The sequence below is a fragment of the Ovis canadensis genome, chromosome 1 (assembly GCF_042477335.2).
Source record: "Ovis canadensis isolate MfBH-ARS-UI-01 breed Bighorn chromosome 1, ARS-UI_OviCan_v2, whole genome shotgun sequence".
NCBI classification, from domain to species: Eukaryota; Metazoa; Chordata; class Mammalia; order Artiodactyla; family Bovidae; genus Ovis; species Ovis canadensis.
Window position 1 is genome coordinate 112340673 of NC_091245.1, and position 15352 is coordinate 112356024.

Sequence of the window (15352 nt, forward strand, 5' to 3'; positions counted from 1 at the left end):
TGAAAGTACTTCTGGTTTTACTGCTATAAAAACAGACTCCCACCTCTCATTAATGGGCCCTTGACAAAGGGAATATTTCATCCCTGGTTTTCTCTTCAGGAACTTCAAAAGCCCACACCTAAGTTCAAATTCGTACCATCTTTTCACCGGCTCATGTTCCTTGGATCATCCTAAACAGAGGAATCTTGGCCAGGATCTCTGTATAAGAAAGCCCTGGCCCTTTCCTAATACCATATGAAAAGCAGGTGTGAAAAACAACAGCATTAGCTAGTATTTGGTAAGCACCTACTATATTCAGATACTGTGCTAGCTGTCATACCTGGGTTATCATTTTGATTCTCAAAACAATCTTATTGTACTAAGAGCTCTCCCATTTTGAAGTCTATATAACAATGTTGGGTTGGCTGAACCCAACACAGCCCAGGATGGATTGCCCCCAAATATGCCACAATGACATATGATTTTTTCTTTTTCTCTCTTTTTTTTTTTTGGCTGCATCATTTGTGGGAATCTCAGTTCCTGGACTAGGGATTGAACCTAGGCCACGGCAATGAAAGCCCAGAATCATAACCACTTGGCCACCAGGAGACTCTCCATATTGATTATTTTGAATAAAAGTTGATTGAGAAGAAGCCAGTACAAGAAGAAAACTCTGATTCTTCTCTGTCCCCCTGAAAGCAGAAAATAAACCTCACAGCATCTGGAGGTATAAGGACATCCTTATCAACAAAGACAGCGAATTTGGGGGCAGGAAGTTTATACAAACCAACCGTGTTATTTTAATCTACCACTTCAAGCCCCAAGTCTGTTTACATTCTTCACTAACTTTTGGTGCTCACACCAAAAGCCTGAGTTTCTTTGTCCTGTTGATTCTTCACAAATTTGTTTCTTTGTCTAAAAAGTAAAAGCTGTTTGTTTTGGCCACTTCTTAGTTTCCATTTCTATGAGACCTCTGCATGCACAAATTAAAATTTGTTTCTCAGTCTCATAAACTTAGAGAATGAACTTATGGTTGCCAGGAGGGAAGGATGGGGGGACAGGATAGTTAGGGAGTTTGGGATGGACATGTACACACTGCTGTATTTAAAATGGATAACCAACGAAGACCTACTGTATAGCCCAGGGATGTTACGTGGCAGCCTGGATGGGAAGGGAATTTGGAGGAGAATGGATACATGTATACATATGGCTGGGTCCCTTTGCTGTTCACCTGAAACTATCACAACATTGTTAATTGGCTCTGTGTGTGTGTGTGTGTGTGTGTGTGTGTGTGCTTGAGTGCATGCGTGCACACATGCTCAGTCATGTCTGACTCTTTGCGACCCCATGGACTGCAACCTGCCAGGCTCCTCTGTCCACAGAATTTTCCAGGCAAGAAAGGGTTGTCATTGCCTATTCCAGGGGATCTTCCCATTCAGGGATCGAAACCATGTCTCTGGCGATGCCTGCATTGTCAAGCCGACTCTTTTACCACTGAGCCTCCAGGTAAGCCCCTAATCAGCTATACTCCAATATAAAATAAAAAGTTGAAAAAATTGAAAAAAAAATTGTTTCTTTTCTCCTGCAATCTATCCCATGTCAGTTTTTTTTTAAAAAAATTATTTATTTTTAATTGAAGGATAATTGCTTTACAGAATTTTGTTGTTGTCAGTTTTATTAGTAGTCCAGCCACAGAACTCAAGAGGCGGAAGAGGGAAATATTCCCTTCTGACAACAGGTGGATTTTATATAACTTTCCCAAAGTTCTAAAGCTAATGGATGAATGATTCATTGCTAGCTGATTCAATAACTTTGATTTCCATTTCAGTAGATGAGGCAAGTGTATCTTAGAGCTGCCTTTCATGTCGTGTACAGTAGCCCTTTGAAGAGCATCAGGGACTTGAAAACTGAATGAGTGAAAGGTCAGAAAAGTGTGGAACAGAAAGAACTACAGCCTTGGGATTAACAGAACAAATGTCCATTTTCAGCTCTATCAATTTCAGGCTGTGAAATTTTAGGTGAATTAATTCAAGTCTTAGATTCTACTTTTTTTTTGTAATGAAATTAAGAACATCTATCTTGCTTATTTCAATGATCTTAGTATGTATCACATAAGAGTGTGTACATAAAAATTGTGAATGCTTTGCTAGTTCAGTTCAGTTCAGTTCAGTTCAGTTCACTTCACTTCAGTTCACTTCAGTCACTCAGTCGTGTCTGACTCTTCGCAACCCCATGAATTGTAGCACGCCAGGCTTCCCTGTCCACCACCAACTCCCGGAGTTCACTCAAACTCACTTCCACTGAGTTTTGCTAGTTAAGTGGTATCAAATGCCTCCCTGTCTAGCCCTTCTTTAAAAGACTGGGGATATCCCTAGATTTCCACTTAGGTTCTATCCAATATTTTACCCTATCTACTTGCATTTTCTACTTGTCTGTCAGGGTGACTACCACAGGCTCAAAAATTTGACCTGCCCAGTGGATAAAATCTCAAGGAAGCTCACATTGAAGGAGTCACAGCTTTAAGTGGTCAAGGGAATCAGAGATACCCCAGTGCACCAATTCTACCTTTTCCAGAAATCCTAACCCACTAGAGTCTCTGTGTTCTAACTCATGCCAGGAATTTGCTAGTGCATTTCCAAAGCTGATAAGAGACACTGTAAGTATTTTTAGAAATGATAGTTTTTACATAAACAAGGCAATTGTTCGGAATCAGTGAGATAATATATGCAATGACAAAACACTCCCAAAGCTATGTTAATGTTACATAGTTTACTTTGTACTAACAACAAGCAATATTCATTTGACCATTATGCTTTACTGTTAAGCCTTAAGTAACAAAAACAGGATTTTTAGTTCAACTTCTTCATTTCTTTTTTGAGAACTAATTTATTTATAAAACAGGGATAATACTCTCTTCTTCATTAATTTTAGAGTTTTTGGAGGACATAAGCAGAGTAATAGCTCTGAATGTGCTTTGAAAATAAAGGGAACTTAAAGAGGTGAAGTTTTTACAGTGATAATTATAGTCATGTGTCACTCTAATCTGCAGGAGCAATGAAATAATTAAGTCATATCTCTGTTAAATTTTATATAACACATTCTAACGTCCCAAAAAATTGCTTCTAAGTTTTTCAGAGTTTTGGACTATCTATTCCTTTGTTGGTTTTCTGGGCAGGTCTACCATAAGCTGACGGTTCTGAGCAGAAGAGTTTTTCTCAGATGTTTAGAGGCTGAGTACAGATAAAATTCAGATATATAAACTCTAAAGCTGAAAAACAGATAGGTTTGGATCTTAAGTCTCTTCCCAGTCAGGAGGATCCCTTTTGAGACCCAGGGTGTTTCTATTAAAGCAGGCCAAATTTCAATAGCCTCCTTAAGATCAATTTCCAAAACTTAATAGAAAATTAGGAGGTATCAGCAAGGGTCAGAACTCACAGGTTTGTAGGCAAAAGAGCAAGATCCATAGGTGGTGATGAGCCATCTTTTTCACTATAAACTTCTGGACACAGCATGACATTCTTTCAGTGGAGAATAAGTTTCACTTCTGTGTGCTTTTTATAGCCATATTGAAGAAAAGGAAGTTGGTTTACTGACAAGGGACATACTATTTTTTTTGTTGTTGTATAAAGTGCCTAGCAACAAATATTAATCGAATGCCTATTCTGTACCAGACACTATACTGGCACAGGCAATATAAAGAGCAACAAAGCAATTTGATTTCTCTCTTTTCATGGAGCTCATATTCTTGTTACAGAAATCAACATTAGCAGGCAGTGTAGTGTGATGTGTATTTCAAAAGAGAAAATAAGGGGAACTAGGAGGGCAGTGGGGACATCTAATCTAGGCTAGGACAGTGCTGGGGAGGCTTCCTGAAGGAACTGATGACCAAGCTGAGCCAGATCTGAAGAGTAAGTTAGCATTATTAGGAGAAAGGTGATAAGGATCAGGCAATGGGAAGAATGTGTTAACACTATAAGAGCTTAATAAGTGATAGCAACTAATATTGCATAATTATTAATAATAACATATGGAATAATAATCATGTATAATTATATTATACAATTGTATATAACTGTATAATTATTTGTACTATATGATAATTATAATCATATATGTAATAATAATATAATGTATATTATCAGATATACAGGTATTATCTGATAATATATAGTTATATATATGTTTAATATATAAGTTTAATTATATATACAACTATATATAATATATAGAATTATCAGATATCATATATTATCTGATAATGTATATTATCAGATATAATATGGTTATATATAATTTTAAAATTGTTATAAATTGTAGTGTATTGTATTACTATATACATATATATAATGTATATAATATATAATATAATTTGTATAGTTATGATTGACCTAGACATGACTCAGGACCATTCCTTTATGAAGCCTGTCCAGTCCCTGTTAGAAGTATAACAAGGGCCTTATCTGGGTAGGGGGTGATGGAGAGTGGTAATGGGAGTAAAATTTAGGAGCAGATATGAAGCAGTTTGAACTTGGACCCAGCTATTTTGGGGAGAGCTATTTAGGTGGTGGTGGTGGTCCAGTTGCTCAGTTGTGTCCAACTCTTTGTGGCCCCATGGATGGAGCCCATAAGGCTCTTCTGCCCATGGAGTTTTCCAGGCAAGAATATTGGAGTGGGTTGTCATTTCCTACTCCAGGGGATCTTTCCTACTCAGAAATTAAACCCAAGTCTCTTTTGTGTTTCCTGCATTGGCAGATAGATTCTTTACCATTAGCACCACCTGGGAAGCACAGTGAAGTGCTGAGAAAACTGAGAAAATAGGCCCTGAGACCTGGAGAAGTAAGATTGTATGTAGCCTTTCCCACTAAAAGGACTCCTCAACCAGCTAGCTCATTTCTAGGGATTCTGAGCATTTGGAGTCATTCACTGAGCAATCCTTCTCATCATTCCCCATATATATTTATTCAGTGTTGAACAGTTGAGTGCCTTTTTGAGATATAGTGAATTGGGAAGCTGGGACCAAAGACTGATTAAAATAAAATTTTCCAAATTATGTCCTTTCACAAAATTAAACCATATTACTTTCACAGTTTTAACAAGCATATCTCCCTGAAATATGTAATTAGTACATTTGCACAACCACACATCTATCTTGTGTTAGTTGTACAGAGAAGGGAGAAAGACTATGAAGTTGCCAAGAGCTGCTGAAAACCTAACTTTGTATATTCTTTATTCCTTCTTTATTCCCTGAAGGAATGTTCCTTCTTCTCTTGCATTTAAAACTCTTGCTTGGTCTCATGTGTATGTCTTTAGAACTTCTGTATTGGTATCTTGCATGTGCGTGCTAAGAAGCTTCAGTCATGCTTGACTCTTTGTGATGCTATGGACCGTAGCCTGACAGGCATCTTTTTCCATGGGATTCTCCAGGCAAGAATACTGGAATGAGTTGTCATGCCCTCCTCCAAGGGATCTTCTCAACCCAGGGATCCAACTCGCGTCTCCTGCAGCTCCTGCATTGTAGGCGGATTCTTTGCTGCAGCCAGGTAAGACCATGTTGGTGTTTTATTCAAGGACTTATCTCTTCTTATGCTTGGACCAGTGTCTTTTCTCTGTATTTCAGCCTTAAGCTGTCAAACAAACAGTGTATTATTATTATTATTTATTCATTGAGAATGTACTAGCTTTTGTTGTGGAGAAGGCAATGGCAACCCACTCCAGTACTCTTACCTGAAAAATCCCATGGACGGAGGATCCTGGTAGGCTGCAGTCCATGAGGTTGCTAAGAGTCGGACATGGCCGAGCAACTTCACTTTCACGTGTTGGAGAAGGAAATGGCAACCCACTCCAGTGTTCTTGCCTGGAGAATCCCAGGGATGGGGGAGCCTGGTGGGCTGCTGTCTATGGGGTTGTACAGAGTAGGACACGACTGAAGTGACTCAGCAGCAGCAGCAGCTTTTGTTGAGGATCTTTTCATGTGTTTATTAGCTATCTGTATGCCTTCTTCACAGAAAAGTCTGTTTAGGCCTTTTCTCCACTTTTGATTGGGTTGTTTGTTTTTCTGGTATTGACTTGTATGAGCTGGTGCTTTTATATTTTGAAAATTAACCCTTTGTCAGTTGTTTCATTTGCCATTATTTTCTCCCATTCTGAAGGTTGTCTTTTCACATTGTTTATAGTTTCCTTTGCTGTGCAAAATCTTTTAAGTTTAATTAGGTCCCACATGTTTATTTTTGTTTTTATTTCCATCACTCTAGGAGGTGTGTCATAGAGGATCTTGCTGTGATTTATGTCACTGAGTGTTCTCTCTCTGTTTTCCTCTAAGAGTTTTATAGTTTCTGGCCTTACATTTAGGTCTTTAATCCATTTGGAGTTTATCGTTGTGGTGTTAGGAAATGTTCTAATTTCACTCTTTTACACGAAGCTGTCCAATTTTTCCAGCACCACTTATTGAAGTGACTGTCTTTGTCCTGTTGTATATTCTTGCCCCCGTTGTCAAAAATAAGGTACCCATAGGTGTATGGGTTTATCTCTGGACTGTCTATCTTGTTCCATTAGTCTATATTTCTGTTTTTGTGCCAGTACCATACTTTCTTGATGATTGTAGCTTTGTAGTATGGTCTGAAGTCAGGAAGGTTGATTCCTGCAGCTCCACTCTTCTTTCTCAAGACTGTTTTGACAAAGAAGGACGTTACATAGTGATCAAAGGATCAATCCAAGAAGAAGATATAACAATTATAAATATATATGCACCCAACATAGGAGCACTGCAATATGTAAGACAAATGCTAACAAGTATGAAAGGGGAAATTAACAATAACACAATAATAGTGGGAAACTTTAATACCCCACTCACAGCTATGGATAGATCAACTAAACAGAAAATTAATAAGGAAACACAAACTTTAAATGATACAATAGACCAGTTAGGCCTACTTGATATCTATAGTGCTCTTCACCCCAAAACAATGAATTTCACCTTTTTCTGAAGTGCACACAGAACCTTCTCCAGGATAGATCACATCCTGGGCCATAAATCTAGCCTTGGTAAATTCAAAAAATTGAAATCATTCCAAGCATCTTTTCTGACCACAATGCAGTAAGATTAGATCTCAATTACAGGAGAAAAACTATTAAAAATTCCAGCATATGGAGGCTAAACAACACGCTGCTGAAAAACCAAAAAATCACAGAAGAAATAAAAAAAGAAATCAAAATATGCATAGAAACGAATGAAAATGAAAACAAAATGACCCAAAACCTATGCGACACTGTAAAAGCAGTGCTAAGGGGAAGGTTCATAGCAATACAGGCATACCTCAAGAAACAAGAAAAAATGTCAAATAAATAACCTAACTCTACACCTAAAGCAACTAGAAAAGGAAGAAATGAAGAACCCAAGGGTCAGTAGAAGGAAAGAAATCTTAAAAATTAGGGCAGAAATAAATGCAAAAGGAAAAAAAGAGACCATAGCAAAAACCAACAAAGCCAAAAGCTGGTTCTTTGAGAAGATAAATAAACTTGACAAACCATTAGCCAGACTCATTAAGAAACAAGGAGAAAAATCAAATCAATAAAATTAGAAATGAAAATGGAGAGATCACAACAGACAACACAGAAATACAAAGGATCATAAGAGATTACTATCAGCAATTATCTGCTAATAAAATGGACAACGTGGAAGAAATGGACAAATTCTTAGAAAAGTACAACTTTCCAAAACTGAGCCAGAAAGAAATAGAAAATCTTAACAGATGCATCACAAGCACGGAAATCGAAACTGTAATCAGAAATTTTCCTACAAACAAAAGCCCAGGACCAGAAGGCTTCACAGCTGAACTCTACCAAAAATTTCGAGAAGAGCTAACACCTATACTACTCAAACTCTTCCAGAAAATTGCAGAGGAAGGTAAACTTCCAAACTCATTCTATGAGGCTACCATCACCCTAATACCAAAACCTGACAAAGACGCCATAAAAAAAGAAAACTACAGGCAAATATTACTGATGAACATATGTGCAAAAATCCTTAACAAAATTCTAGCAATCAGAATCCAACAGCACATTATAAAGATCATACATCGTGACCAAGTGGGCTTTATTCCAGGGATGCAAAGATTCTTCAATATCCACAAATTAATCAATGTAATATACCACATTAACAAATTGAAAAATAAAAGCCATATGATTATCTCAATAGATGCACAGAAAGCTTTTGGCAAAATTCAACATCCAATTATGATAAAAACTCTCCAGAAAGCAGGAATAGAAGAGACATACCTGAACATAATAAAAGCTGTATATGACAAACCCACAGCAAACATTATCCTCAATGGTGAAAAATGGAAAGCATTTACCCTAAAGTCAGGAACAAGACAAGGGTGCCCACTTTCACCACTACTATTCAACATAGTTTTGGCCACAGCAATCAGAGCAGAAAAAGAAATAAAAGGAATCCAAATTGGAAGTGAAGAAGTAAAACTCTTGCTGTTTGCAGATGACATGATCCTCTACATAAAAAACCCTAAAGACTCCACCAGAAAATTACTAGAGCTAATCAATGAATATAGTAAAGTTGCAGGATATAAAATCAACACACAGAAATCCCTTGCATTCCTATACACTAATAATGAGAAAATAGAAAGAGAAATTAAGGAAACAACTCCATTCACCATTGCAACAAAAAGAATAAAATACTTGGGAATATATCCACCTAAAGAAACTAAAGACCTATATATAGAAAACTACAAAACACTGGTGAAAAAAATCAAAGAGGACACTAATAGGTGGAGAAATATATCATGTTCATGGATCGGAAGAATCAATCTAGTGAAAATGAGTATACTACCCAAAGCAAACTATAGATTCAATGCAACCCCTATCAAGCTACCAATGGTATTTTTCACAGAGGTAGAACAAATGATTTCACAATTTGTATCAAACTACAAAAAACCTTGAATAGCCAAAGCAATCTTGAGAAAGAAGAATGGAAGTAGAGGAATCAACCTGCGTGACTTCAGGCTCTACTACAAAGCCACAGTCATCAAGACAGTATGGTACTGGCACAAAGACAGAAATATAGATCAATGGAACAAAATAGCCCTGAGATAAATCCATGCACCTATGGACACCTTATCTTTGATAAAGGAGGCAAGAATATGCAGTGGAGAAAAGACAATCTCTTTAACAAGTGGTGCTGGGAAAACTGTCAGCCACTTGTAAAAGAATGAAAATAAAACGCTTTCTAACACCATACACAAAAATAAACTCAAAATGGATTAAAGATCTAAATGTAAGACCAGAAAATATAAAACTCCTAGAGGAGAACATAGGCAAAACACTCTCTGACATACATCACAGCAGCATCCTCTTGACCTACCTCCCAGCATATTGGAAATAAAAACAGAAATAAACAAAAGGGATCTAATTAAAATTAAAAGCTTCTGCACAACAAAGGAAACTATAAGCAAGGTGAAAAGACAGCCTTCAGAATGGGAGAAAATAATAGCAAATGAAGCAACTAACAATGAATTAATCTCAAAAATATACAAGCAACTTATGCAGCTCAATTCCAGAAAAATAAATGACTCAATCAAAAAAAGGGCCAAAGAACTAAATAGACATTTCTCCAAAGAAGACATACAGATGGCTAACAAACACATGAAAAGATGCTCAACATCACTCATTATCAGAGAAATGGAAATCAAAACCACAATGAAGTACCATTTCATACCAGTCAGAATAGCTGCTATCCAAAAGTCTACAAGCAATAAATGCTGAAGAGGGTGTGGAGAAAAGGGAACCCTCTTACACTGTTGGTGGGAATGCAAACTAGTACAGCCACTATGGAGAACAGTGTGGAGATTCCTTAAGAAACTGGAAATAGAACTGCCATATGACCTGGCAATCCCACTGTGGGCATACACACTGAGGAAACCAGAATTGAAAGAGACATGTGTACCCCAATGTTCACTGCAGCACTGTTTATAATAGCCAGGACATGGAAGCAACCTAGATGTCCATCAGCAGATGAATGGATAAGAAAGCTGTGGTACATATACACAATGGAATATTACTCATCCATTAAAAAGAATACATTTGAATCAGTTCTAATGAGGTGGATGAAACTGGAGCCAATTATACAGAGTGAAGTAAGCCAGAATGAAAAACACCAATACAGTATACTAAGACATATATGTGGAATTTAGAAAGATGGTAACGATAACCCTGTATGCAAGACAGCAAAAGAGACACAGATGTATAGAACAGTCTTTTGGACTCTGTGGGAGAGGGCGAGGGTGGGATGATTTGGGAAAATGGCATTGAAACATGTATAATATCATATGTGAAATGAATCGCCAGTCCAGGTTCGATGCATGATACAGGATGCTCAGGGCTGGTGCACTGGGATGACCCAGAGGATGGTATGGGGAGGGAGGAGGGAGGGGGGTTCAAGATGGGGAACACGTGTACACCAGTGGTGGATTCATGTCAATGTATGGCAAAACAAATAAAATACTGTAAAGTAATTATCCTCCAATTAAAATAAATAAATTTATATTGAAAAAGACTGCTTTGTATGTTTGGGTCTTTTGCATTTCCATATCAATTGTGAAATTTTTTATTCTAGTTCTGTGGAAAATGTCATTGGTAATTTGATAGGGATTGTATGAATCTGTAGGTTGCATTTGATGGTATAGTCGTTTTCACAATATTTAGTCTTCCAACCAAGGAATATGGAATATCTCTCCATCTGTTTATGTTGTCTTCAATTTCTTTCTTCAGTGTCTTAATTAGAGAAATGCAAATCAAAACTATAATGAGATACCACCTCACACCACTCAGAATGACCATCATCAAAAAAAAGTCTACAAACAATAAAAGCTGGGGAGGGTGTGGAGAAAAGGAAACCTTCTTGCACTGTTAGTAGGAATCTAAATTGATACAGCCAATATAGAAGATAGTACGGAGATTCTTTTAAAACCTAGAAACAAAACACCGTATGACCCAGCAATCTGGCATAAACCCTGAGGAAACCAAAACTGAAAAAGACACATGTACACCAGTGTTCACTGCAGCACCATTGACAAGATCTAGGACATGGAATCAACGTAGATGTCCATCAACAGATGAATGGATAAAGAAGCTGTGGTACATATATACAATGAATAATACTCAGCCATATAAAAGAAACAGTTCAGTCAGTTCTAATGAGGTGGATGAACCTAGAGCCTATATACAGAGTGCAGTAAGTCAGAAAAAAACAAATATTGTATACTAATATGTGTGTGTGGAGATATATATATATGAGAAGGAAATGCCAACCCACTCCAGTACTCTTGCCTGGAAAATCCCATGGATGGAGGAGCCTGGCAGGCTACAGTCCATGGGGTCACAACGAGTCAGACACAACTGAGTGACTATAGTATAGTGATAGTCACTCAGTCATGTCCAACTCTTTGTGACTCCATGGATTATAGTCTGTCAGACTCTTCTGTTCATGGAATTCTCCAGGCAAGAATACTGGAGTGGGTTGCCATTTCTTTCATATATATATATATATATATATATATATATATATATATATATATATGGAATTTAGAAAGATGATACTGATGAAATTATTTGCAGGACAGCAATGGTTACACAGACATAGAGAACAGACTTTTGAACACGGAGGTGGTGGTGAGGAGGAAGGAGAGGATGGGAGATATGGAGAGAATAACATGGAAACATACATTACCATATATAAAATAGATAGCTAATGGGAATTTGCTATATGACTCAGGGAACTCAAACCAGGGCTCTGTAACAACTTAGAGGGGTGGGATGGGAGGGAGGTGGGTGGGAGTTTCAAAAAGGAAGGGACATATTATACCTATGGCCGATTCAACATACAATACTGTAAAGCAATTATCCTTCAATTAAAGATAAATAAATTGAAAAAAGAAGATACTAGCTTTTGTTGATTTTTAAAACACCTCCAGCAGGAACAATAAGCACATTTCAGACTAATCACTATGTGGTGGTTTTGGGCAATTAAACAGCCCAGAATGAGGAAAATGTTGAATGGCTGCCAGTCATCAAGTTTCATCTAATAGTTAATGAGATTCCAAGAGTGAAGAATCAGTAAGAGACCTGCCTTTTCTGATTTCAGTTCACAGTGCACTTTTTCTTCTTTCAGGCTTCTTAAATTCTATAACAAATATTCATCTTAAGAGCATATTTTTATCTTCTTGTTAAAATACAGACAAAGAATTTTAGAAATGGTATTTATTAGTCACTACACTATACGGACAGGGAGGCCTGGAGTGCTGCAATTCATGGGGTCGCAAAGAGTTGGACACGACTGAGTGACTGAACTGAACTGAACTGAACTGCACACTATATGGCAACTCAACCATCAAACCCCCCCCCCCACTTTTTTTTTGCTTTTTCTTCAAAAGGCAGTCACCTATGTATTGCTCTTTCTTCCAGTACCTCCTCTTGATTACCTGGAACAAAGGAAATAGAAGGAAAATTCACTAGATAATGTAACAGTGACAATTATTTGATTACTCTTTCTGCCATGTGACAATTTCTACTGCCTTGAAACTAATTTCAACATGCTTAAACCTTACTTTTTATTATGCCCTAAAACACTGAAGTAAAATTAAAAAGACTGATTCTTTTTTGGGGAAAAAAAAGATTCTAGCTTTTCAGACTTCTCTTGATGTGCCCTTTGTAATTGAGCAGAGTGCCAAAGAACTTGAGATCTGGGACATGAGGCTGGTCTGGGGTACAGGCCAATAGAAGAGACTGCTATAGATGGAAACTTTGAGAAGAAGGACAAATTATATAAAATCAGGTGACACTGTGGGTTGGCAGGATAGGCTGGAATCTGGAAAAGCCTCCAATGCTAAAACTTTTTTTTTTTTTCAGTCCAACAATTCTCATGCCCTCCAGAATTTTTCTGGGAAAGTGGCATTGTCAAGGATCTGGAAAACAAAGGCAGATTGTATGACCTATATAGTTGGAATTTTAATATAAAAGTGAACCAAAAATAATAAAGCTACAGCCCAACCCCTTTTCCACTTCAAATATGATATGATCTAAGAGGCATGGATGGGGAAGGATGTTGGGGATTAGGCTGATTGTAAGCAAACTCAATCTAACTAAAGCTATGACACTATCCCAGCTCAATTTAATTCTAAGGAAAATATTAATAATCAGATTCTCACTCAAAATGCCAGGCAGAGGGAAGGGATTGCATTTCTATGAAAACAAAGTGAAACAAAACAAAAAGTATTATACTTAAAAATATACTATTTTTTAATACAACTGTTAGAATGCAATCAAAATTATGAGAATTTTTAAGGAGCAAGAAAACATGATACATAATCAAGAGAAAGCTCAGTTAATAGAACCAAACTACAGATGAGCAGTTTTTGAAAATAGATAAAGACTACAACAACAACTGTAAATATTTTTAAGAATTTATAGGAAAAGTTGTTGAAAATTTGAAAAAATGGGCTCGTTCTAGAGAGAAACGAAAACTCAAATGAAGAACCAACTAAAATTCTAAAATGTAAAAATATAATATGTGAAACAAAAGTTAATTTGATGGACTTAATAAATATCAGAATAGACACTGATGAAGAAAGGGTCAGTGAATGTCAAGATAATAAAAACTCTTCAAACTGAAGTAAAGAGGGAATCAAAAACATGAAATATTCACAGATATATCTGATGAAAGTGTAAGGATAAATCTGACAAAGGCACTGGAGACTAGAAATAAATGGGAAGGAATGCCTATTGATGTGTTGGAATATTCAATATTGTTAAGATGTTAGTTCTCAAGATGGCAGAGGAGTAGGTGGATGTGGAGATATCTGTCTCCGTGGATACATCACGAATTCACCTTCAGACACAGAAGATTTTGCAGAACACCAACTGAGAGCAGGCAGGAGTACCTGACCACTGGAAAAGAATACATAGAATCATGCAAAATTCAGTAGGATGAAGGAAGTAGAGGGAAAAAGAGGAGAGTAAGCAGGATTGGACCTTGCCTTGGTGGGTTCAGTTCAGTTCAGTTCAGTTCATTTGCTCAGTCTTGTCCGACTCTTTGCGACCCCATAAGTCGCAGCACGCCAGGCCTCCCTGTTCATCACCATCTCCCGGAGTTCACTCAGACTCACGTCCATTGAGTCCATGATGCCATCCAGCCATCTCATCCTCTGTCGTCCCCTTCTCCTCCTGCCCCCAATCCCTCCCAGCATCAGAGTTTTTTCCAATGAGTCAACTCTTTGCATGAGGTGGCCAAAGTACTGGAGTTTCAGCTTTAGCATTATTCCTTTCAGAGAACACCCAGGGCTGACCTCCTTTAGAATGGACTGGTTGGATCTCCTTGCAGTCCAAGGGACTCTCAAGAGTTTTCTCCAACACCACAGTTCAAAAACATCAGTTCTTCAGCGCTCAACATTCTTTGCAGTTCAACTCTTGCATCCATACATGACCACTGGAAAAACCACCTTTGTGGGAAAGTAATGTCTCTGCTTTTCAATATGCCTTCTAGGTTGGTCATAACTTTCCTTCCAAGGAGTAAGCGTCTTTTAATTTCATGGCTGCAATCACCATCTGCAGTGATTTTGGAGCCCCCCAAAATGATGTCTGACACTGTTTCCACTGTTACTCCATCTATTTCCCATGAAGTGATGGGACCAGATGCCATGATCTTCGTTTTATGAATGTTGAGCTTTAAGCCAACATTTTCACTCTCCTCTTTCACTTTCATCAAGAAGCTTTTGAGTTACTCTTCACTTTCTGCCATAAGGGTGGTGTCATATGCGTATCTGAGCTTACTGATATTTCTCCTGGCAATCTTGATTCCAGCTTGTGCTTCTTCCAGCCCTGCATTTCTCATGATGTACTCTGCATAAAAGTTAAATAAGCAGGGTGACAATATACAGCCTTGACGTACTCCTTTTCCTATTTGGAACCAGTCTGTTGTGCCATGTCCAGTTCTAACTGTTGCTTTCTGACCTGCATATAGGTTTCTCAAGAGGCAGGTCAAGTGGTCTGATATTCCCATCTCTTGAAGAATTTTCCATAGTTTATTGTGATCCACACTGTCAAAGGTTTTGGCATAGTCAATAAAGCAGAAATAGATATTTTTCCGGAACTCTCTTGCTTTTTCAATGATCCAGCAGATGTTGGCAATTTGATCTCTGGTTACTCTGCCTTTTCCAAAACCAGCTTGAACATCAGGAAGTTCATGGCTCATGTATTGCTGCAGCCTGGCTTGGAGAATTTTGAGCATTACTTTACTAGCGTGTGAGATGAGTGCAATTTTGCAGTAGTTTGAGCATTCTTTGGCATTGCCTTTCTTTGGGATTGGGAT

General features: G+C 37.6%; 1 protein-coding gene and 1 long non-coding RNA gene across 29 annotated transcripts in view; one reads left to right on the forward strand and one right to left on the reverse strand.

The window, feature by feature from the left end:
- CD84 (CD84 molecule) overlaps positions 1-3780 on the reverse strand; it is a 45632-nt gene extending 41852 nt beyond the window's left edge. For 13 of the 28 annotated variants that reach the window (XR_011247765.1, XR_011247766.1, XR_011247757.1 and 10 more), the window contains exon 1: positions 3415-3780. Coding sequence is in view for 10 of the 28 variants with exons in the window: in XM_069546034.1 (XP_069402135.1) it covers positions 3415-3496 (82 nt within the window). In the remaining 18 variants the exon portion in view is untranslated. The remainder of the gene's footprint in view (positions 1-3414) is intronic. The other 15 variants (XR_011247752.1, XR_011247751.1, XR_011247748.1 and 12 more) reach the window with 3 other exon arrangements.
- Positions 1253-15352, forward strand: part of LOC138416606 (uncharacterized) — a 32058-nt gene continuing 17958 nt past the window's right edge. Inside the window, exons 1-2 of the long non-coding RNA XR_011247770.1 lie at positions 1253-1485; positions 5404-5519. This is a non-coding gene — a long non-coding RNA (uncharacterized lncRNA). The remainder of the gene's footprint in view (positions 1486-5403; positions 5520-15352) is intronic.